Source organism: Peromyscus californicus, unplaced genomic scaffold (assembly GCF_007827085.1).
Source record: "Peromyscus californicus insignis strain IS unplaced genomic scaffold, ASM782708v3 Scaffold_7__1_contigs__length_154581171, whole genome shotgun sequence".
NCBI lineage: Eukaryota > Metazoa > Chordata > Mammalia > Rodentia > Cricetidae > Peromyscus > Peromyscus californicus.
The window spans coordinates 469,883-495,043 of record NW_026294595.1 but is presented as its reverse complement, the minus strand read 5'-3'; the positions used below and the strand labels follow the sequence as shown (position 1 = coordinate 495,043).

At 40.4% G+C, this 25,161-nt stretch overlaps 1 protein-coding gene across 4 annotated transcripts in view; it reads right to left on the bottom strand.

The window, feature by feature from the left end:
* The window catches only part of LOC128100403 (nuclear receptor subfamily 6 group A member 1), a 257,953-nt gene that overhangs the window by 209,324 nt on the left and 23,468 nt on the right, over window positions 1-25,161 (bottom strand). For 3 of the 4 annotated variants that reach the window (XM_052722534.1, XM_052722532.1, XM_052722531.1), the window contains exon 2: window positions 4,590-4,631. The exons of the other annotated variant lie outside the window; for it this stretch is intronic. In XM_052722534.1, the coding sequence (XP_052578494.1) occupies window positions 4,590-4,631 (42 nt within the window). The remainder of the gene's footprint in view (window positions 1-4,589; window positions 4,632-25,161) is intronic. 4 annotated transcript variants of the gene reach the window in all.

Below are 25,161 nucleotides of genomic sequence, written 5' to 3'. Positions count from 1 at the left end.
TTAGCCCCGTGGCCTTTAAAAGTCCTAGAACCAGGAGGTAACTCTAGACCATCTCATAAATGTTAAATCTAAATTACCATTTGACCTTTTAGCATTATAGCAAAATAAAGTCAACACACAGTAGACACACTCATGTTTTATTTCTCTAACAACTATAACCATGACCAGAATATTTCATGCCACAGTTTGGGAGCACAAAATTTAAATGACTATGATTAAGACTTACAGAGTTTTGAAAAACATCATTTAACTAGACCTTGAAATGGTCACTCTCATACCCTAATCTTAATAATATACATGCAAATGATTTACAAATTAAACTGGCACAAAGATTATTAATTATACATTTCTAACAAAACATAAACCTAAAACTGGGCATTTATGTGGCATGCATTTGTAATTCCAGCACCCAGGAGGCACAGGCAAGAGAATCAGGAACTCATAGTCATCACCACCTACATACTGAATTTGAGCTAGCCTGAACTATAACACCCTGTCTCAAAGAAAAAGAAAATATCAAAAAGTGAGGGTATTGGGAGAGGGTTCAACAGGTAAAGTGCTTGTTGCACAGCATACTGAGTTAACTCCCTAACACCCTTGTAAAAGTCAAGCATGGTGGTGTGGTGTGTGCCCATGACCCCAATACTGGGGAAATGGGAGACAGATGGATCTCTAGAGCTTGCTTTAGGATCAGTGAGAAATCCTGTCTTAATAATAATAACAATAATAACTGCTGCAAACCACAGGAAAATGTAATATAATCCAGCTACTATCACAAAAACTAGTACTTGGAAAGGTCAAGGACTTTCTTTTTTTTTTTTTTTTAAAGATTTATTTTATCATGGATACAGTGTTATGTCTGCATTTATCACTGGAGGCCAGAAGAGAGCACCAGATCTCGTTATAGATGGTTGTGAGCCACCATGTGGTTGCTGGGAACTGAACTCAGGACCTCTGGAAGAGCAGCCAGTGTTTTTAACCTCTGAGCCATCTCTCTAGCCCAGTCAAGGACTTTCTTGAAGGTCAAACCATGGCTTAAGAAGTCTTGGTGATGATTTGCTTTTGGGATACCATCTTACAAGGACTCCAATTTGCAGTAAGGCTTGTTAAGGAAGAGAATGGCTCAGTTGCCTTTAGCCTACTGGCTATGGATGGGACAGGACCTCTGTTGGTCTTTTCTGTGTTGAACACACAGATTGAAAGCCCAGTGCCACTTTGAGATATTTGGCAGCAGTTAACTCTGAAACTCACACATGATTGAGCCTGTATGATAATGAGTATTCAGAGTCGGGTAATGCCTGGGGGGCGCTCACCAACCTAGAGTGCCTGTGTGGCCTGAGCAGGTGTCTCCGTGACGGGTAAGGTGACCTGTGACCTGCTGACGTCCCACGCAACCTAAGTCAGAAGCTCATTTTTTAGTAAAAGGGGGACCTGTAGGGACCTGGCCCCTGTTTTGGGTAACTGTTGCCTTGCTTGCTGACCTTGACCTTGATATCCTCCCTATGCTAATTCCCTGCCGGGTTCCACCCTCCTGAATGCTTAAGGGAAGTTCCTTGTCTGTGTATCCTGCATAATGGGCTTTAACAGCTTAGATGCAAGATTGTGGGGTTCTCCCATTGTGCTGTAAGCCTGTGTTTAAGATCTCTTCCCTCCTTCAATAAACAGCATTCGGCATTAAAAAAAAAAATCATAAAATACATATCTGGTTGGACCTGGAAAAAAAAAAAAGTCTTGGTGATATTTTAGCTTTTGTATATATATTAGCCAATTCCTGCAATGATTTTCTTGTATGCTATGTGTGCTTCCAAGAACTCATAAACGTGTATTCTATCTGAAATACTTATCAAGCATCCAAGGCCAAACGATCTCCTTAATTAAGGTAAATTAAGCTCAGACCCTCCTTTCTTATACAGCCTTAGTAGTATTTATACTAACATTATAGACTCCTAACATTTAACTAACCACCTCTAGGAATGTAGTTTGTGCACATAAATTCCCTTTTTCTGATATATTAACCAATTTTAGCTCTTAGTTGACCTCCTCCTTCACCACTCTCCTTTTGGGTTATAAAAGAAAGCCTGATGGTCAGTGCCTGAGGAAAACTCTTGTCTGCCTCTATGACCCCTGTAAGAATTCAAGCCTGGTCACCTTGCTTTAGCTAGAGCACAGCTATTGCATGGGTATATAATTGTAAACCTCAGAGCCTTAGAGAGGATTTTGACTGGAGAACTAGAATGAAATGGAAGATGAGGAAAAGTCAGATGGCTAAGAACGAGATGAGAAAGACCAACATGAAACAGAACTAAGATGAGAGAATTAAGATAGAACTTAGAGGGAACAGCAGATAAATGTAGAGAGAAATAAGGCAAGAAAGGAGCTAGGCATGAGAAAAGAACTAAAGCTGTGTAGACAGGATTTTATCCCAGAGGAATAAAGTAGACAGAGAAAAGAGCTTGATGTACTTAGATTCTTTTCCCGCTGAATACCCCACCATTAGTAGTGTCTCTTCTGGGCCCCTGGGAAGGAAACTAAAGAGGCTGGACCTCAAAAGTTTGTGGGAAAAAAAAGTAATGATGATGATGATAATGTGAGTAGCAAATAGAGAAAAACACCCAACTAGCATCCAAGTTCATGCACAGCCATAAGTGTAAGTGTGTGGGTGCAAGTTCACACCTGTACAAACATATGCATACATATACACAGGATGAAGGGAGGGGAGGGAGGAAGGAAGGAAGGAGGGAGCGAGGGAGGAAAGGGAAAGGACAGGAAGGAGGGAGAAAAATGAAGAGGAAGGAAGGAGGGAGAGAATGGGAGGGAAGGAGAAAGGGAAGAGAGGAGAGGGAGGGAAGAGGAAAAGAAGGAGAAAGGAGGAAAGGAGGGAGGGGAAGAGAGAAAGGGAGGGAAAAGAGGTAGGGAGAGGAGGAGGGAAGGAGAGGGAGGAGAGGAAACAAGCTGGCCTCCCTCTGTGATACTTGACCTTGACTGTGATAGTTGACCTTCACTGCCAACTTGAAGGATTTAGAATCACTTAAGTGACAAACCTCTGGCCATGTCTAAGAGGACATTTCCTGAAGGCTTTAACTGAAAGAGTAAACTAACCCTTAATGTGGGCAACACCATCCCATGGGCTGGTGGCCCAAACTCAATAAATGCACAAAGAGCACTGAGCACCAGCATTCATGTCTCATCTCCTTCCTGAATGCAGACATAAATATGACTGCCTCACATTCCTGCCGCAAAACTAGATCTGCCCCAGCAACCATATCTCTTCTACCCTAAAACTGAGCAAAAATAAACACATCCCTCAGTTAGTTTCTTTTGTTACAGCAATGAGAAAAGTAAGTAATGTAACTTCTTTGAATAAATTATTAAAACTAATACTTTAAATGTTTTTGCTTGGTATACTGGCATATGGCTTTAGTCCGAGCACCCAGGAGGCATAGGAAAGTGGATCTCTGTGAGTTCAAGGCCAGCCATTTACATAGACCTTGTCTCAGAAAAAGGGAAGGAGGGAGGAAGGGGGAAAGGGGGGGAGGGAGGGAAGGAAGGAGGGAGGGAGGGGTAAGTGGAAGTTTTTGTCCTGCCCCATCCTGCAGCCACTTCCACATAATCACTCAGAGGCTTATATTAATTGTAAATGTTCTGCTGGTAGCTCAGACTTATTACTAACTAGCTCTTACACTTAAATTAATCCATAATTCTTATCTACCTTTAGCCATATGCCTTGGTACCTTTTCTCAGTATGACATTCTCTTCTTGTTTCCTCTGCATCTGGCTAGTGACCCTCTGACTCCACCCTTCTTACCTCCTTAGTTTGGTTTTTTCCGCCTAACCTTATCCTGCCTGTCTATTGGCCAAACAGCTTATTAAACCAATTACAGCGACAAATCTTCACAGTGTACAGAAGGATCGACCCACAGCGGGAAGGGAGGGTAGGTGGGTAGTTTTTAATATATAGTTGCTTATATACAAAAATCCAACACTGTTTGCTGTTGGTTTCAGTGGAAGATGGAGAACTGAGCAAGGGGGTCTATTTTAAACAAAATTTTCAGCAAACAACTTTCTATTAAATGGATAGCTCTGGCCACCAAACAGTACTAGCAAATGAAAAAGAAAATGTCACAAGACAGAGTATCATTCTTATAATTGTTAAGAGGAGATACAATCTGAGGGCCATTCAAATAAGAACATCAAAGATACCTTGAGTTGAGCACTGGCTGATCTTCCAGAGGTTGAGATCAATTCCCAGCACCCACATGGTGGATCACAACCATCTCTAGTGGGATCTGATGCCCTCTTCTGGCATAAAGTTGTACATGCAGATAGCACACTCATATACATACATACATACAAACATACATACATACATACATACATACATAAATTTTTGAAGAAAGAAAAGTCTAGAAGTCAGCTGAAGAACACCCAAGATTGATCTCTGGCCTCTGCATGTGTACCCCCAAACATGCACACACAATAAACAAGTAAAATGAAAAAAAAAAAAAAAAGATACCTTGAGTTAAATACTTGTAAGTGCACAGTCACACCCTTTTCTTACCAACAAACACTGGGTAACATTTAGAACTTACTAGTGCCTGGATCAAGTTCTGCCAATTCATCCTGACAGAAACCTAGAGAGAAAATAATAGGGAAAACATTATTATTTTTTAATTACTCCAAGCTGACTCTAAATATTAAAAATCAACTATCATAATATGGGAGGATTTAGACTTCAGGCTAGGGTATGTGACTCAGTTCTTGCCTAGAATGAGCAAAATACTGGGTTCAATTTCCAGTAACACTCCCACATCCAAAATTAGATTCAAAAATTAGTTTGGGTTTAAATCCTAGTTCATACAATTACCTATCGTACAGACCCCCTCTCTGGGATTCCATTTCATCACCTTAATATAGAAATGGAGATAAGAGCATGTACCAGAGTTGTAACAGGAGTAAGAGTTTAGCACATTCCATAGCACACAGTAGGGGCTCAATAAACAACAGCACAGTATAAGAATGCCAAAAGCCTGGTGGTGGCGCAGGCCTTTAATCCCAGCACTCTGGGGAGGCAAAGGCAGGTGGATCTCTGTGAGTTCCAGGCCAGCCTGGTCTACAAAGCAAGTTCCAGGACAGGTACCAAAGCTAAACAGAGAAACCCTGTCTCTAAAAAACAAAAACAAAAAAAATCCATTTAATACTTTTTTTTTAATGGTATCAATTATGTCCCAAAAGAAAATAAAATAAACAAAACAGGAATTTACAACAAATATACAGGGTGAATTTACTGAAGATTATCACAGATTAAGCTGGGGATATAGCTCAGTTGTTAGAATGCTTGCTTGGCATACATGATGTTCTCCATTTGATTTGTGGCAATGTATAAACTGGGAACACTGGTACAAGCCTACAATCCCAGCACTCAATAGGTAGACACAGGAGACTCAAATGTTCAAGGTTATCCTTGACAATATAGCAAGTACAAGGTCAACCTGGGATACATGAGACCCAGTCTCCAAACAAAACAAAACCTTCAAAAGTCTTTACCTACACGCGCGCACACACACACACACACACACACACACACACACACACACGAAACCAATTCTTCCAGTATTAAGTATGCTTAAGCTATGCTTGCTCATAAGACAGTATGCTTAGCAAGCACAAAACCCTGGATTCAATCCCCAGAGCAAACAAAATAAGTGATGGAATAAACATCACAAAGGACATTTCATACCCATAAAACATGTGCTGTGTTTGTCTGCTTGTTGTGTGCACCCTGTAGAGAAAAATTAAATGTATTGTCAAACACAGTAAGTTCTCTGTACACACTTGATGAAAGTTATTTTTTCCTACAGTTGACTACCTTTCTCCTTATTAGCTTCTACTCATCCTAAAGAAAAAACTATATGTATAGATATGTATCTCACCTTGGGGGTAGGATTTCAACATAACATTGGAGGAAAACCAACATTCAGACCATAGCAGTAGCAATAAAGAAATAGCCATTTATTTCTTTTTTCTTTCTTTCTTTCTTTCTTTCTTTCTTTCTTTCTTTCTTTCTTTCTTTCTTTCTTTCTTCCTTTCCTTCTCTTCTCTTCTCTCTCTCTCCTCTCTCTCTCTCTCTCTCTCTCTCTCTCTCTCTTTCTTGAAGTTTCCCTGGCTGTCTTGGAGCTCACAAAGATCCACCTGCCTCTGCAGCAATTAAAGGTATGCACCACTACTACCCGGCCAGAAATAACTATTTCTATATACAGGTTGAATATTAAACATACCAGAAGACTATGCATAGACATTTGCTTAATCTATACTGCCCTGAAAATAGAATGAAAGTGCAGAAAGACAGAGAGGTATAATGAAAAAGCCATTTTAGTTGTATGACCTGGCAAGGCAAGCTATCCCAAGTCAAGGCTTCAGATTTTTCATTAGGTAAAAGACTGCATCACGGGTATCAAGAAAGGATAAAGCTTAATACATCCTCTAAAAGTAACTAACATTCTGAATTCCACAAAGACAGAATGACCCCAAAACTGCAAATACTAAGAAAAATGGATTAAAGCAGTAGTTCTCAACCTGCAACCATTTAGTACAGTTCATGTTGTGGCGACCTGTTGTGAGATAACTGATTACACTGTGTAAAGTATGTCACTGTGATTGGTTTACTAAAAAGCTAAACAGACAATAGCTAGGAAGGTACAGGCGGGATTTCCTGACAGAAAGTTCTGGGAAGAAAAAACGGGGAGTCGGGCTGGAGAGATGGCTCAGAGGTTAAGAGCACTGGCTGCTCTTGCAAAGGTCCTGAGTTCAATTCCCAGCACCCACATGGTGGCTCACAACCATCTATAACGAGACCTGGTGCCCTCTTCTGGCCTGCAGGCATACATGCAGACAGAATACTGTATACATAACAAATAAATAAATCTTAAAAGAAAAAAAATGCAGATAATCTCTTTATAAAAAAAAAAAAAAATGAGAGTCTCCAGTCAGATACCAAGGAAGCAGGACATGCAGGAGACGTAAAAGACACGAGCCACATGGCAGCAGGTAGATAAACAGAAATAGGTTAATTTAAGTTATAATTGCTAGTTAGAAACAAGCCTAAGACTGATTAATTTTTTTCATTAATTAACTTTCATAATTAATAAGAACTCTCTGTGTAATTATTTGAGAGCTGGCTGGTGGGGACAGAGAAAGACTCTACAGTCACCCCCAACTATAATGTCATTTTTGTTGCTACTTCATAACTACAATTTTGCTACTATTTTTTGTTTGTTTCTTTGTTTTGTTTTTTTGAGACAGGGTTTCTCTTTGTAACAGCCCTAGCTGTCCTGGAACTTGCTCTTCAGACCAGGCTGGCCTTGAACTCACAGAGAGTACTGAAATTAAAGACCTGTACCACCATGCCCAGCCAACTGTTATGAATCTTAAGGTAAATATTTTTGAAGATAGAGGTTTGTCAAAAGGGTCGTGACCCACAGGTTGAAGACCACTGGTTTAAAGGGAATTCTGTTCCCTTTACTTGTCTAGTAACCATTCCCTCATTCTGTTAACAACTTGCTTTTCTTTGGAGACATCTCTCTTTGACTCCACACCCATAGGATACAAGATTTAACTCTAACCTTGCTATAAGATGGCATAAACTATCTGTGGCGGTTTGAACTAGAATAATCCCCACAGATCATATATTTGAATAATTGGTTCCCAGTTGAACTGTTTGGGAAGCATTAGGAGGTATGTCACTAAGGGTGGGCTTTGAGGTTTCCAAAGCCCAAGCCATTCCCAGTGAGCTCTCTGCCTCCAACCTGAATCAGAATGTAAACTCTTAACTAGAGCTCCAGGGCCATAACTGCCTGGCTGTTACTGCTGTGCTCCTTGACAAGATGATCATGGATCCTAACCCTATGGAACTATGAGCCCCAATAAATGTTTACTTTTATAAGATGTCTTGGTCACAGTGTCTCTTCACAGCAACAGAAAATAAGATAGTATCTTATAGGGCTGTTGAAAGGATTAAACTAGATTGTGCATAGAAAGACTTTACAGAGTATCTCAAAAGGGCAACAATGTGAGCTGGAATGGATCCAATTCAGTGCTGAGACTTTGGGGGAAGAGAATAGTTCTAGAAGGGTAACTACTAAATGTGACCTGGGATGGAACTCTAACATCACTGATGTAACTTTTTTTTTTTTTTTTGAGGGAGGAAAGAACCTTTCGACTCTCATGAGTTAAGATGGAGGGAAAGGAGGGGGAAAGGAAGAGGGAGAGTGGGGTGGTCCAGGATTTCCTGGTGACATAGAGCCCTCCTTCGCCCAGCTTGATCTCCTTGCTCTTTCTGCCTTGCCCAGTCTCCCAGCCACCAGCTGGAATGTCAGGCAGCTGATGGTAAGGACAAGCAGGCAGGGCCATCTGCAGGGTAGTAGACCAGGCAGGAGGCTGGCAGCAGAAGGAACAGGATGACATCCTTTGTGAAGCAGCTGAGGATGGTCCCTGCTGAAGCTCTTCAGTTATAGCCAGAGTCCTCCCAAAGTCTGGCACTGTGCCTGACTGCTGCCATGAGTCTCCAGGAGGTCCAACAGCAGGGACTTCTAGGTCCCATAGGGAACCACAATGTCTTTCACCTGGCCAGAAACAGCAGGAAGGCAGGGAGCTGCTGAGGAGTAGGAGGTTCTCTGTTGGGTTCATAGAAAGGGGATGCTGCAGATACTCGAGACACTCTTACTGCAGGGTTTCAACAAAGGCATCAAATTCTCAGACATTCTTCTCATGCACAGCCAGTTTCTCTGGTAAGGATTCCAAGTCTTCCGCCATAGACTAGGCTCCAATATCTATGGAGAGGCTGCTCAGCTGAGGGGGATTCTGAAATTCACAGTAAAAGGTCCCCAAGTTCATCGGAAGAATGTCATCTTTAGAAAATGCAGGTTTTGTAGGGCCCTGGCCCTCGTTTTGGGTAACTGATGCCTTGCTTGCTGACCTTGACCCTGATATCCTCCCTATGCTAATTCCCTGCCGGGTTCTACCCTCCTGAATGCTTAAGGGAAGTTCCTTGTCTGTGTATCCCGCATAATGGGCTTTAACAGCTTAGATGCAAGATTGTACAACATCTGTAGCAAACTTCTGCCCTCCAGGGTTCTCCCATTGTGCTGTAAGCCTGTATTCAAGACCTCCTCCCTCCTTCAATAAACGGCATTCGGCATTAAAAAAAAAAAATTACCAAACAAGTAATCTCACCTTTAAAAAATAAAATAAATTAAGAAAAAAAAAGAAAAGAAAAAGCAGGTTTAAAGTCAATCATAACAAAGTCATCATGTGTATTGCCACTGCTGCCCCCACTGGAGCCATCTGAGTGAGGATTTCTCTGTGTAGCTTTGCACCTTTCCTGGAACTCACTCTGTAGACCAGGCTGGCCTCGAACTCACAGAGATCTGCCTGGCTCTGCCTCCCGAGTGCAGGGATTAAAGGCGTGCGCCACCACTGCCTGGCTTGATGTAACTTTTAATTACTTGCTCTCCTTTGTGTTGTTTGGTTTTGTTTGGAGACAGGGTGTGGGGTTTTTTTTGAGACAAGGTGGCCTCAAACATGCTATGTAGCCAAGAATGACATTCAGCCGATCATCCTGTCTGCAACTCCTGAATGCTGAAATTATGGGTATATGAGACCATACCTAGTTTATGCCCTACTGGGGATTAAAGCCAGGTCTTTATGGCAAGCTTCTACCAATTTATCTACAATCCTCATCCATTTACTTTTAAAACATTTAATGTGATAATTATGGTTATACTGTCTAAGGAAAAGACTATAAAGAAATTCATCAAAAGGTTGGAAAGAGCCCTGATTATGAAACTGTGTCTACATTCTCTTTCCGGCTAAAATATCTCTGGTTTTATACATTACCACTAGTGTAGAAGGCCTGAGGAGACATGAAAAACAATCATACTTACATGCCTCAGTATCATAGCCAGGCTTGGCTACATCTCCTGGCAAAGTGTACTCAGATTCTCAGCATCCAGATCTAGCTAGCAAAATTATGTGATAAATATGTTTACCTACCATCAATGCTTGCCCCCAGAGGAAAACAAATACCAAACCAGTATTAGGTATAAACACAATATACATTTAATCAGATTTCTTCAATTATATTAAACTCCAAAGCAAAAGTATATACCAGCTTTTCAGTAGAAAGCACACTTCTAAGCCCCATAAATGCACAGGGGTTTAGCTTAGTAACAAAACATTTCCAAGCATATGAAGCCTTGGGTCCAATCTCAGCACAATATAATAGTAATAATAGAGGGTTAGTTTTCTGACCTTGTTGATTATTTAACTCAAAACTTGTTTTAAAAATATCTTAAGCCGGGTATGGTGGCACAGTCCTTTAATCCCAGCACTCGGGAGGCAGAGACAAGCGGAGGATCTCTGAGAGTTCGAGGCCAGCATGGTCTACAGAGTGAGTTCCAGGACAGGCACCAAAACCAAAAAAAAAAACCCATATCTTGATAGGTACAGTGACACATGATTATAATTCCAGCAGTGGAAGCTATGACAGAATGATTAGAGAGTTTCACACACACACACATATACCCCTTCCTTACAAACCCAAGGCTTTGGCTGGTGACTTTAACTTGCTTTTAAGGACTGACAAGAAACAAACTTTTCCTAAACTATCAAGTTAAATACATAAGGAAGCAACCTAAAAATATAGGGCAAAGTTTATATTCCCTTACCACAGTCGGAGATGCATACTGAAAGGGAATGGAGATGAACTAGGTTTAAATCCTACATTTGCCTATCTGTCTCATTAACTAGCAGAAAGCAATTTCTGAAATGTCAATACAAATAGCCAGCATAGGCCGGGCGGTGGTGGCGCACGCCTTTAATCCCAGCACTCGGGAGGCACAGCCAGGTGGATCACTGTGAGTTCCGAGGCCAGCCTGGTCTACAGAGCAAGTTCCAGGAAGGCACCAAAACTACACAGAGAAATCTTGTCTCAAAAAACAAAACAAAACCAAAAAAAATTACCTGCCAGTTAATCCCAGCACTAAGGAGGCAGAGGCAGGCTCTCTGCCAGCCTAGTCTACAGAGCTAGTTCCAGGACAGCCAGGGATACAAAGAAACCCTGTCTTGGAAAACAAAACAAAAACAACAAAAATTAGCTGCAAATCTGAAAATTTTAAATGTATAACATTTCACAAATACTACCACAATTCAAATTTGATATGTTAAATTTGAAGGTCAAGGTGAAGCAGAGCTAAGAGTAAGAAAGCCTAGGGCCAGGAGCTAGAGAGACGGCTCATGGTTAAGAGCACTGGCTGCTTTTCTGGAGTCTATTCTCAGCACCCACATGGCAGCTCACAATCATCAATCATCTGTAAATCCAGCTCCAGCGGATCCAATGTCTGCTTCTGGCCTCTGCAGGCACTTCGTACACACAATGCACAGACATAATAAATGCAGGCAAATGCCCATACACATAAAGTAAAAATAAAGGATAAAACTTAAAGAGAAAGAGGGATAAGACAGTGCGTGAGTCATAGTCTAGCGTCAAAAGAACAGTCTTAGGTGAGAGATAGCTCAGTGGTTAAAAACACTTACTGATCTTGCAAAGGACCTGGATTTAGTTCCTATCACACACATGGCAATTCACAACTACCCATAACTTCAGTTCCAGGGAATCCAAGACCAAACCCTCTTCTGGCCTCCTCAGGCACCAGGTATGCACATATTACTCACATGCACATCCAGGCCCTCACATATATACATAAAGTAAGTCTCAAAAAAAAGTCTTGAGATTACTCTAATTAGCTCTGTGGCCCTCTTCATGGTCTCACTGGCTCCTGTGCTTACTATATACACCAAATCATGATCAGACCCACTAGAATCTGAGGTTCAAAAAATATTTTTCAGGGCTTCTCAAAATCCTTAATTTTAAAACTTTTATGTGTATGTGTACATGTAGATACCTACAGAGGCCAGAAGAAAGCATCAAAATCATATGGAGTTCTAGTTATGGGTAGCTGTATACCACTCAACATGGTGCTGGGTACTCAGACCAAGAGCAGCAAGTGCACTTTTTTAAAAAAATAATTTATTTTTTTAATTACACTCATGATATCCATTAATTACACTCATGATATTATGTCCTGATACTACATCAGGTTTTTCCATCACACAAAACAGAGATTCTGTACTTAGTAATCATTGCTCTATATTCCTTTCTTCCCTATCTTGAGATAACGTCTAAGCTTTCTGTCTCTATGAATTTGTATATTCTATATATTTCATGTAATACAATTCTATAGTATTTGTCCTTTTTTTTAAATGTAAAAACATTTTATGTACAACTGCAGGAGAAATAATACACAGATAGCCAGAACATAAAAACAGGTTATAATTTAAAAGTCCAGGGTTATTTTAAACAGTAAAATATTTTCTCTGTAGAAAATAGTATAAATGATAACATTTCCCAATAAGCCCTTTTAGGCCAAATGATAGCTGAATTATACATATAAATATTGATTAGATTCTGGGATACAGAAGAAACCTATCTTCATCTGTTCAGAGAGCTATGTTTTACTTAAGTTGTGTAAATGAGATTCCTATTCATCTTTCCCTTCACTGTTTGATTTACAGCCGACATTTTTCTATAGGCTAATCCATATTCTAAAAAGATTTTAGCCTCCCCTCCTGAAAGTACGGTCAGCATTTTCTTTCATCAGCTTGATACAGTACAAATTCTTCTACTAATAGTGAAATGTTTCACTAAAGCTTGCCTAGTGATTCGGTAAAACCAAAACTTATAAGCCACAGTCATCCTAGGTTCCCCCCTGCTAGGTAGCCTCCTTGGATCTGTAGGTGCAGCAAGTGCTCTTAAACAATGAGCCATCTCTCTAGCCAAGAACCCCAAAACACTTTATTCAAGACTTGTACTGATACCCTCTAGCTGGGCGAGGTAGTGCATGCCTTTAATCACAGCACTCAAGAGGCAGAGGCAGGAGGATCTGAGCTCAAGGCCAGCCTGGCCTACAAAGCAAGTTCCAGGACAGCCTAAGCTGTTACACAGAGAAACCCTGTCTCCAAAAAACAAAAACAAACAAATGAATAAACAAAAAAGATGAAAAAAATAATAAAAAGACTCATTGAAATACAGGAGTCACTTGCTAATACTTTCTGGACCACACAGTTCAGGTCTGCTTTATTATCTACAGGAGTCACTTGCTAATACTTTCTGGACCACACAGCTCAGGTCTGCTTTATTATCTGCCTTGTCTCCCCTGATTATGAGTTCATTCATTTCCCCTCAATGAAACTGTGCCCTTTGTTCAGTCAAATCAACTGTCCTGAAAGTCTTAGAACAGAGTCATGCCCCAGACAGTTGCTAAGTAAATGTCTGAAGAACTCCTCCAAAAGATTAAAGAAGCAAATAACATTGCCCCACAATGAAGCAACTGTCAAAATAGTAACATGTAGGAGAAAATAGCAGGTTCCTTATTTGCAACTTTAAAAACCTAGAAAAGTGCAGTCAAACATACATTTTTATAAAAAACAGTTATGCTATGTAATATGTAACTACAGTGCCCAATACAGTAGCCACAAGCCACATGTAATTACTGAGTGCTTGGGATGTGACTAGTAACTGATAAACTGAAGGGAACTGGGGTTTGGTTTGGTTTTATAAGACAGGGTCTCACTATGTAGCCTGGCTACATCAGGCTAACCTTGAACTCACAGAGGTCTGCCTCCAAAGTGCTGGGAATAAAAGATGTGCACTATCACACCCAATAAAATAAAATTGAGTCAAGGTTTCACTATGCAGCCAAAGCTGACTTCCAACTTGGAAATCTCTTGCCTTTCTCCCAAATACTGGGTTTAGAGTGCTAGGATTAGAAGCAAGTGCCAACATACCAAGTTCATGTAGTTATTTAAATTTATTAAGAGTAAAATTAAAAATACAGTTGCTAATTTGGTGGTGCATAGCTGCAATCTCTACATTAAAGAAACTGAGTCAAGAAAATAAAAGTTCTAGGCTAGCCTGAGATCCATAGAGCTCCAAGTCAGAATGGGCTGAGAGACTATGTTTTAAAAGAGGTGACAGGACGGGCAGTGGTGGCGCATGCCTTTAATCCCAGCACTTGGGAGGCAGAGGCAGGAGGATCTATGTGAGTTTGAGGCCAGGCTGATCTACAAAGTGAGTTCCAGGACAGGCTCCAAAGCTACACAGAGAAACCCTGTCTCGAAAAACAAACAAACAAACAAACAAACAAACAAAGAGGTGATGGGAAAACAGTAGGAATGCAGCAGCAACCAGGCATGATAGCACATGATTGTAGTCTCAGCACTGGGGAAGCAAGACAAGTGGATCCCTTGGACTTTGGGGGCCAGTCAGTATATTCTAATCAGTGCATTCCGGGCCAATGAGAGACCTTGCCTCAAAAAACAATGTGGACAGCATCCTGAGGAATGACACCCAACAGTGATCTCTGGCCTCTACATGAATGTGCACATGTGTACATGCAAAGTCATACAAAGAGATTTAAAGCTACTTTAAAAAATAAAACATTTTGCAGGACAGTGATGGCTCATGTCTTTTATCCCAGTCTTTTATCACGTCTTTTATCCCAGGAGGCAGAGGCAGGCAGATCTCTGAGTTCAAGATCAGCCTGGTCTACAAAGGGAGGTGTTCCAGGGCAGGCAAGGCTAAACAGAGAAATCCTGTCTTGGAAATAAACACAGATACACACATACACACTATGAAAACAAGAGACAATATACAACTGGAATAGTACACAGTAGTAAGCCAGAATATTTTTATTTATTTCATGTGTGCTCACGCAGGTTCATGTGTGTATGTGCATGCATGCATGTGGAGGTCAGAATTCAGGCCATCAGGTTAGTAGCAAGTGCCTTCACCACAGAGCCATCTCACCAGCCCTATTTATTTTAAAAACTTAAACTAAATTACTTTGTGAGTGTGAGTGTGTTTGTGTGTGTACACGCACATGTAGAGGTCAGAGAACAACTCTATGGAGTCATTTCTCTCCTTCCACCTTTATGTACATTCCAGGAATCAAACTCAGATCCTTAGGCTTACACAAAAAGAACTTTTTCTTTTTTTCTTTTTTTTTTAAGATTTATTTATTTATTTTGTATACAGAAGAGGGTGCCAGATCTCATCATAGATGGTTGTGAGCCACCATGTGGGTGCTGGGAATTGAACTCAGGACCTCTGGAAGAACAGCCAGTGCTCTTAACCTCTTAGCTATCTCTCCAGCCCCTTGGGTTCTTAATTATATAACCTAATATGCTCACATAATTATCTGTTGGGCATAAATGTAGCTTATGAGGAGTGCCTGAATTTCTATGGAAACATCATCCATCTCATCAACCTATATCACCTTTCATTACTTCAGACTTCTAGCTTTGTAATTATAGCCTTGAAAGCAGACTACAGGTGAAAAAGCCCAAACAAGATCACAACATTTCAATTAAAATATTGAAAAACAAAAAGCAATACACAGATTCAAGGCTATGGCGACGAAATCTGAAAGGAAACAGTCTAGGGCATAACTGGTCTGAGGAGCCAGCGGTCATTAGTGTTTCTATGGAAAAACAGTACAAGCATTTCTCCAAAAACTACATGTCTTGATGAGCCTCTGACATTTTTTATTTGGCATTTCCGGTTCTTTGGAGGAACAAGGACTTACAGGTCTTTACTCACCTTGGAGGTCAAAGAAACATCAAAATGCATACATAAAAAATGTGTAAAATAATTTTCCAGGTGATATTTATTTAATTTTTAGTTATGCTGGGGCACTGGCTTGATGCTTTATAAGAATTCTTACTGGAGCTGGAGAGATGGCTCAGAAGTTAAGAGCACTGGCTACTCTTCCAAAGGTCCTGAATTCAATTCCCAGCACCCACATGGTGGCTCACAACCATCTGTAATGAGATCTGGTGCCCTCTTCTGGCCTGCAGGCAAACATGCAGGCAGAACACTGTACACATAAATAAACAAACAAATAAATAAACCTTAAAAAAAAAAAAAAAAAGACTTCTTACCAAGCAGCTACTGCTATCTCTATCTCACACATTTAAATAGATTACTGCACAACATTATAGGAAATGAGTCACAAAAGTCAAACAAGACAACTTTTAAGGCTAGGGATATGTAACTAAGTGGAATTACAGAGGCCCTAGGTTTAATGATCACCAGCAGTGGAAGAGCAAGGAAGAGAGAGGGAGGAAGTATGTAGGGAATCAGGGAATTGGCTTGGCCTAGCTGCCTTGAGAGGCATGCATCATAGGGCTTTTCAGGTTAGAGTCTATGGTTCCCTTCCAGTTCCTGAAAGACTGATGCATTACCTCCGTCAGGGAAGCAGTCAGGCCATTTCTATGTTTATTCCCTTAGTAGTCAAAGAAGCATGGAAACTTGACAGGACAACTGAATTACAAACTTCACTGCATCCTGGCAACTATAACTGCACTGATCCTGGCAATTGCCATTATATTCTGTTTCTGATAAAAGTATAAAAAGTCTGATTGCTCTCAATAAAACTGTCACAGCCTCAGTTGTGCTGTGGCCCCTCCAACCTCAAGGCCATATCAGATGACCTTGGCCCCGTAAGTAGGCGCTTACAGAAACGTACCTCTCTCTACTCCTATAATCTTAGCACTTGTGAAGCTGAGGTAGTTTGAGGACAACTTGAAGATTCAAATTCAGTTCCCAGCACCCAAGGCAGACTCCCATAACTGCCTGTAACTCCAACTCCAGGGGATCTAAGACTATTCATGGCCACCTGCACTCACATGCATAGATGTACATATACAAAGAATTGAAAATAAGTTTGTTAAGTTTTTTTTTCATTTTAATTTTTTATTGTTTCTAGACAGAGTCTCTGTGTAGCCCCAGCCATTCTGGAACTCACTCTGTAGACCAGGCTGACCTCGAACTCAGAGATTTGCCTGCCTCTGCCTCCTAAATGCTGGGATTAAAGGCGTGCGCCACCATGAATGGCTGATTTTATTTAATTTTGTATTTTATGTGCATTGGTGTTTTGTCTGCATTCATGTCTGTGTGAGGGTGCCTGGATCACCTGGAATGGAGTTACAGACAATTGTGAGCTGCTATATGGGTGCTGGAAATTGAACCTGTGTCCTTTGGAAGAGTAGCCAGTGCTCTTAACCACTGAGTCATCTCTACTGTCCCTAAAAAATAATTTTTAAACATACACAAATACACACACACACACACACACACACACCCTTTGCCAATAATTTCAAAGAACAAATTTTGACACTCCCACTCAGAATTTCAAAAAATGCCAACAGAGTGGAGAAATGGCTCAGTTGTTAAGAGCATATGTTGCTCTGGTAAAGGACCTGACATCAGTTCACAGCACCCACATGGTGGTTCACAACCATCTTTACTTCCAGTTCTAGGGGATTCAATTCCCTCCTCTGACTTCTGTGGGCACCAGGCATACAACCCAGTCCACATACATATAATACTCAGGCAAAACACTCACACACATAAAACAAAACTAACTTAAGAAAAAAAAAAAAAAGCTGGGCGGTGGTGGTGCACACCTTTAATCCCAGCACTCGGGAGGCAGAGCCAGGCGGATCTCTGTGAGTTCGAGGCCAGCCTGGTCTACAAAGCAAGTTCCAGGAAAGGCGCAAAGCTACACAGAGAAACCCTGTCTTGAAACCCCTCACCCCAAAAAAAAAGAAAAAAAAAAGGAATACCTACCACATCATGGTTAAGACCATTTACAAATGCCTTCCTGAGTAAGCCAAAGTGTTCCTTCTCAAAGAGTGGTAGTACACTGGTCCCTGAAGGAACTGGGAAAAGGAAAGGAGATATTTTCACCTGCAGTTAGTCAAAGACTAACTGGTAGGGAAAATGTCTTACAGACCACAGAGTCTGACCATGCTCAGAGAGCTCTAGAAGTTATTTCAGAAAGTGTCCCATATCAACCTCAACAGATGGCCTGATGGAGCAGCAAAAGCCAGATCTTTAGGGGAAAAATATTTACTGAGAAGAGCTGCAACTAAAGAAATGACCAAAAAACAGATCCCTTTGAGAATCCCATTTTGCCAGACATGGTGGCACACATCCTTAATCCCAGCACTTGGGAGACTGAGTAAGAACTTCTAGCAGTTCAGAGTAGCCCTATCTCTCTATCATGTTTGATGGCAGTTTGTACTATACAGTAGGTTCAATGCCAGCCTGAGTTGCATGAAACTTTATCCCAAAAAGGAAAAAAAAATAAAATAAAAAATCCCTTTAATATAAATATTATGGAAGCCCGATGATCCTAGAAATCCAATCTCAGGAACAGAAATAATAAAGAACATATGATAAAATTGGAAGCCACCTAAATATTCAAACATAAGGGAATTATTATATTCTAATATTTAAAATATTTTGTAAATGTTACATATGTGTAAATGTTAGTTGAGCCTGGATGTGGTGATGCACATCTTCAACCCCAGACTGTGGAAGGAGGAGGCAAAAGCAGGAGTTCAAAGCCATTCTCAGCTACATAGCAAGTGCGATACAAGTAGTCTACCTGAGACCCCATTTCAAAACAAAAATTACAAAACAGCTGGGCGGCGGTAGCGCACACCTTTAATCTCAGCAGAGCCTGGCCGATCTCTGTGAGTTCGAGGCCAGCCCGGCCTACAGAGCGAGATCTAGGACAGGTACCAAAACTACAAAGAGAAACTCTGTCTCGAAGGAGGAAAAAAAAAAAACACCCTACCATTGACAAATAACATATAATAATATATTTTAAAAATACAAGCCTGGTCTGGTGGCACACATCTTTAATCCCAGCACTTGGGAAGCAGAGGTAGGAGGATCTCTATGAGTTTGAGGCCAGCCTGGTCTACATAGTGAGTTCCAGGATAGCCAGGGCTATGTTGCTCAGAGCAACGCCAGTTCCAGAGGTTCAAACATCCCCTTCTAGCCTCCACTAGTAGTGCACAAAAATAATGGACATTCATATATATATATATATATATATATATATATATATATATATATATATATATATATATATATATACACACACACACACACACACATATATACACATATATATATATACACACACACATATATATATACATGCATATGCTGGCAACACTTGTACACATAAAATAATTTTTAAATCATAAAATCCTGAGGCTCAGCAGATAAGATTACTTACTGCTCTTGCAAAGGACCTGGGGGGTTAAGTTCTCAGCACCCATGTGCTAACTCACTACTGTCTGTAACTTCAGTTCCAGGGTACTGGATTCATCTTCTGACTTGTATGGGCTCCTGCACACAACTACTAGACACACAACTCAGGCACCCATACATTGACATAAGATTATACATATATATACACATATATAAAAATATAAAATATATATATATAAAATCAAAAAATCCTAAGACAGCTATGTTGATATATGTCGGGAGGTACAGTTAAGTTGATCTATTGTGAGCTGAGGCCAGCATGGGCTACAAAGTTTCAGAATAGCCATGGCAACATAACAGAAAGAGACCCTGTCTGAAAAAAGAAAACAAACAAAAAAGTCATAAAGTCCTAAAGTCACTTTGCTACTCTTCGAAATTCCCATTCTATTCCATCTAGTCACTCAAAAAGAATTTTATTCAAATCTGAAATCTGTACCTAGTCCAAAAGCATTCTAATAACCCCACAATCCTAGACCATTAAAACTGTTCTTCCTAGGCAGAGTAGTGGCACACGCCTTTAATCCCAGCACTCAGGAAGCAGATGCAGGTGGATCTCGAGTTCCAAGATAGTCTGGTCTACAGAGTGAGTTCCAGGACAGCCAGGGCTACACAGAGAAACCCTGTCTCAAAAAAGAAACAATAAAATATAATGATTATAATGGTAATAAAATTGTTCTCTCTGCCTGTGCTGGCTAGTTTTATGTCAACTTGACACAAGCTAGAGTCAAAGGAGAGGAAGGAACCTCAATTGAGAAAATGCTTCAATAAAATCAGGCTAAAGGCAGGCCTATAGGATACTTTCTTAGTGATTGAGAGGAGAAAGCCTAGCCCACAGTGAGGGGTGGGGATGCATCCCTGGGCAAGTGGTCCTGGGTTCTACAAGATGGCAGGCTCAGCAAGTTAAGAGGAGCAAGCCAGTAAGTAGCACCACTCCATGGCCTCTGCATCAGCTCCTGCCTCCAGGCTGCATGCCTTTAATGCCAGCACTCAGCACTCGGGAGGCAGAGGCAGGTGGATCTCTGTAAGTTTGAGGCCAGCCTGGTCTACAGAGTAAGTTCCAGGACAGGCTCCAAAGCTACACAGAGACACTCTGTCTCGAAAAACAAAAAAACAAAAAACAAAACTAAACAACAAAAACAGTCTTAAAGACTTCAGAGTTTTCCTGATCTAAAAATGAAAATAATAGGATTTACTTCACTGATAAAATTGTTGGAAGGTATCTGTTGATGTGAAGAGACACCATGACCACTCCAACTCTTCTTTTCTTTTTTTTTTTTTTTTGGTTTTTCGAGACAGGGTTTCTCTATATAGCTTTGCACCTTTCCTGGATCTTGCTCTGTAGCCCAGGCTGGCCTCGAACTCACAAAGATCCGCCTGCCTCTGCCTCCTGAGTGCTGGGATTAAAGGCATGTGCCACCACTACCCGGCTCCAACTCTTATAAAGGAAAACATTTAACTGAAGTGGTGGCTTACAATTCATAGGTTTAGTCCATTATCATCATGACGAGGAGCATGGTGGGGAGCACACATGCAGGCAGACATGATGCTGGAGAAGGAGCTGGTACATGCTGATATGCAGGCAACAGGAAGTAGACTGGGTATCACATTGGATGAAGCTTGACCATATATGAGACCTCAAAGCCACCTCTACAGTGACACTCTTCCTCCAACAAGGGCATACATACTCCAATAAGTCACAGCTTCTAATAGTGTCGTTCTCTTTGGGGGCCATTTTCTTTCAAACCACCACAGAATGCTCAAATGAAAAAACAAGGCACTTGATATAATACCAAGAACATAGTAAATGTTCAGACTAAACTATCCACTATTATCATTCTAATCTTTACCTCCCAAACACAATTATAAATAGACTTGGGAAAGAATTTTTTTTTTTTTTAAACAGGGTTTCTCTAATGTAACAGCCATGGCTGTCCTGTAACTCAATTTGTAGACCAGGCTGGCATCCCAAGGGCTGGAACTAAAGGCATGAGCCACCACACCTGGCTGGGAAAGATTTAGTTTAAAAATCTAAACCACCTTGGAACAGTTCTAAGAAATAAGCTCCACTCAGCAAACACCTCAGGGCAGCATTACTTAACATTACTATGTTATTCAATGAGAATGAGATGTTGGCTCCTTGATGGGAACTACAGCTCCTTGATAGGAAAAGTAACTTCTGAAACAACCTCAGATCTCAGACAACCCAACTAATAATTGTCACAGACACTGTCCTACCACACTTAGAACTTCACATGCATGATATATTTCCTTATAGTTCTCCATGTCTGTTATTAACTTGGTGGACTTAGAGGGAAGGTTCTTCTACCATTACTGTGTATAGCAGTAGTATAAACACATTATCAGAATTGTATCTTTACTTCCCTGTGCCTCAAAATCAAGTGAAATACCAGAAGCAACAGGATTCCTGGGTAAAAGATCATCTGGCAGACAGGTGCTCTGATCTGACTTTAGCAATCCTCTGAATATCCCTCACATTCCAGAGTAAGTCAAAGTGACCACAATCCTCAAAAATCAAATACAATAAGATCAAGCCAGTCGTGATGGCACATGCCTTTCATCCCAGCACTCAGGAGGCAGAGGCAGGTGGATCTCTGTGAGTTTGAGGCCAACCTGGTCTACAGAGCTAGTTCCAGGACAGCCAGAGCTGTTACACAGAGAAACACTGTCTCAAGAAACCCAAATAAATAAATAAATAAATAAATAAATAAATAAATAAATAAATAAATAAGCAAACAAATGAATAAATGAATGCCATAAGATCAACAAGATAAATGCAAATACAAGATGACCTCAAGATGAAACTGTATAGACATATTGATTACTTAGAAAACCTACCACATTATGTCTCTCATGATTTTAGTTTCCCTTCTTCATTCCTCATCTTACTTCCAATGGCACTTAGGTAACTAATGCTATTTTGCTTTATTTACTAAAAGGCACTAGGTATCTAAGTTCTTCCCATTGCACTCAGAGAGATCTGCTTCTGTGTCACATACCCAAGGCCAGCTATTTAAGCAAGGACTCTTAATTTCTTTGCCTCCCCAACTGGCAAACAACTATCCTAAACTCCACATCTTCTTCCAACACCAGAAACTGTAAAACTGACTTTCAAGTTCCATAGAGGTATTCAAAAAGACCAGCAAAAATAAAAAGTAAAGTCAGGACTTAAGAACAATAATTTTCAGAGTACATCTGCCCATCATTAAAAATAGAGAAAGCATTACTAAAAAAAAGTTTCGTTTTTTATTTGTTTGTTTTTCGAGACAGGGTTTTCCTGTATATCCCTGGCTGTCCTGGAACTCACTCTGTAGATCAGGCAGGCCTCAAACTCACAGAGATTCACCTGCCTCTGCCTCACTACAGAGTGAGTTCCAGGACAGCCAGGGCTACACAGAGAAACCCTGTCTCAAAAAAGAAACAATAAAATATAATGATTATAATGGTAATAAAATTGTCTTGTGAAAGTTATTCCCAATTTTATTTTGTGCCAAAGTTAAAGCAACAATTTGTACTAAAATACCAGTTAAAATAAGAGTGACCCCTGCCCCATACACACTATATCATTCTATTCCTTCAGGTTAGAAACCTGCTGGGAAAAGAAAGAAACAAAGGGCTGGAGAGATGGCTCAGAGGTTAAGAGCACTGACTGCTCTTCCAGAGGTCCTGAGTTCAATTCCCAGCACCCACATGGTGGCTCACAACCATCTATAATGAGATCTGGTGCCCTCTTCTGGTATACAGACATACATACAAACAGAACACTGTAAACATAATAAATAAATCATAAAAAAAAAAATACAAAAAGTAAAAAGAAAGAAAAACAAAATTGGGAATAACTTTCACAAGACAAATTTATCAAGAGTCTAAAGCAGCACCCTGGGTTTGGGCCTAGGTCTCTGAGACATAGCTAAATGAATCACAGAGGTCAAAACCATCAGTAAAAATGGATTCAATGGTGCCTGTCTCCAGAAAATAATGAAGAAAATAGAAAACAGCCAGCACATCAAGTACACTTGCTCTTTCTGGGGTAAAACCAAGATTAATAAATGGACTGTGAGGCCCTGCCACAGTGGCTCCTTCATGAAAAAGCATCTGGTAAAATTGAACCACTAGCGCTCCTTCACTGTTACAGAGGGCATGCACACACCTATAAAATCCCAACACTTGAGAAGCAGAGACAGCTGGATCTCCGTAAGTTCAAGGCCAGCCTATTCTACACAGTGAGTTCCAGGACAGCCAGAGCCACATAGAAAGACTCTGTCTCAAAAAATAAATAAATATATATATATATATATATATATATATATATATAAATTCAATGCTGGGAGCAGGCAAAAGCACCTTGTCCTAAGTACTGCCATTTCGACTTCAGACTCCATTTTACCTATAGGGTGAAACAAAGCTCAGATTCCCAAGTCCTACGGGAGCTGGGAACCTTCCAGTTAGCTGACCTACCTCCTCCTTAAACCATAAACATAGTTGTTATGCATTCTTAGTTCTTTAGAAACATTAAGGCTGTTCATAACAACAGAAGGAACAAATAAATCTGATTGGTTAGACTGAAAGGCTTACATTGTATATTGGTTGACAATGATAGAACATTCAAAGAAGTCCAATTTCTAAATCCTGATTGGTGAAATTTTTAACTGTAACTTGGCAACAAATGTTTATGATTTTTCTGCTTAAATACTTGCTTCAACTGGCATTTGGGGTTGCAGTTCAGCTCCAGAGTCTGTTTTGTGGCCCTGATCAATCAGCCCCCTCCCTTCCCCACTTCTTTTGTGTTGTCCTGCATTAAATCTTGACTTGTGGTAACCTCTTATGTCTGCTTGGGTCCATTCGGAGTTTCTGACTACAACTCAGACTGAGTCTGGTGTAGTGATGCATATCTTTAATCCTAGCACATAGGCATAGGCAGATGTGGGCCTGGTTTATATAGCTGAGTTCCAAGACAGCCAGAACTATGTAAAGAGAGCCTAAATTCTCAATATTTTAAAAGGGAGGGGGCCTGGACAGATGGTTCAGTGGTTAAGAACACTTGCTGCTCTTCCAGAGGACCCAGGTTCAGTTCCCAGAACCCACATGGTTGCTTACAATCATCTGTAACTCCATTTCTAGGAAATCAACCTCCTCTCTCTGGCCTCTATAATAATCATCATCATCCAGGCTAGAAACCTTTTTGTGCACGTACAACAAACTTTTTAAACAAAGTTATGAAGTTCTTCCCTTTGTATCTGAAGAAACTGTCAAAATACAAAATTAAATAAGAAAAATTGACAGTAGGAGATGCTTTTCTCTTAGTTATTCAGGAAACTTTAAAAATAAAATACACAATGAGGTGGTGGTGCAAGCCTTTAATCCCAGCACTAAGGAGGTAGAAGCAGGCAGATCTTCAGGTTTGAGGCTAGCCTGGTCTATATAATAAGTTCCAGGACATCCAAGGCTACACAAAGAAACTCTGCCTCAAAAATAAATAAATAAATAAATAAATAAATAAATAAATAAATAAATAAATAAATAGGTTAAGTGCCTTGGGATCCCAGAATTCATATGGCAACTCACAACCATCCATATCCAATGCTTTCTTCTGGACTTCACAGGTACCAGACACATGTGGTGCACAAACATACAAATAGGCAAAAGGTCCATACATATTAAATAATAATAAGATTTTTAAAGGTTTTTGATTTATTTAATGTATATGACTGTTTTGCCTGCATGTATGTCTATGCACCACTTATGCGCCTGGTGATAAAGGAGGGCAGGAGAGGATCCTCTGGGACAGGATGTTATGAGTTACAGGAAGTTATGAGCTGCCATGGGGATGCTGGGAATCCAACCCCCATCCTCTGAAAGAGCAGCCAGTGCTCTAAACTGTTGAGCCATCTCTCCAGTCC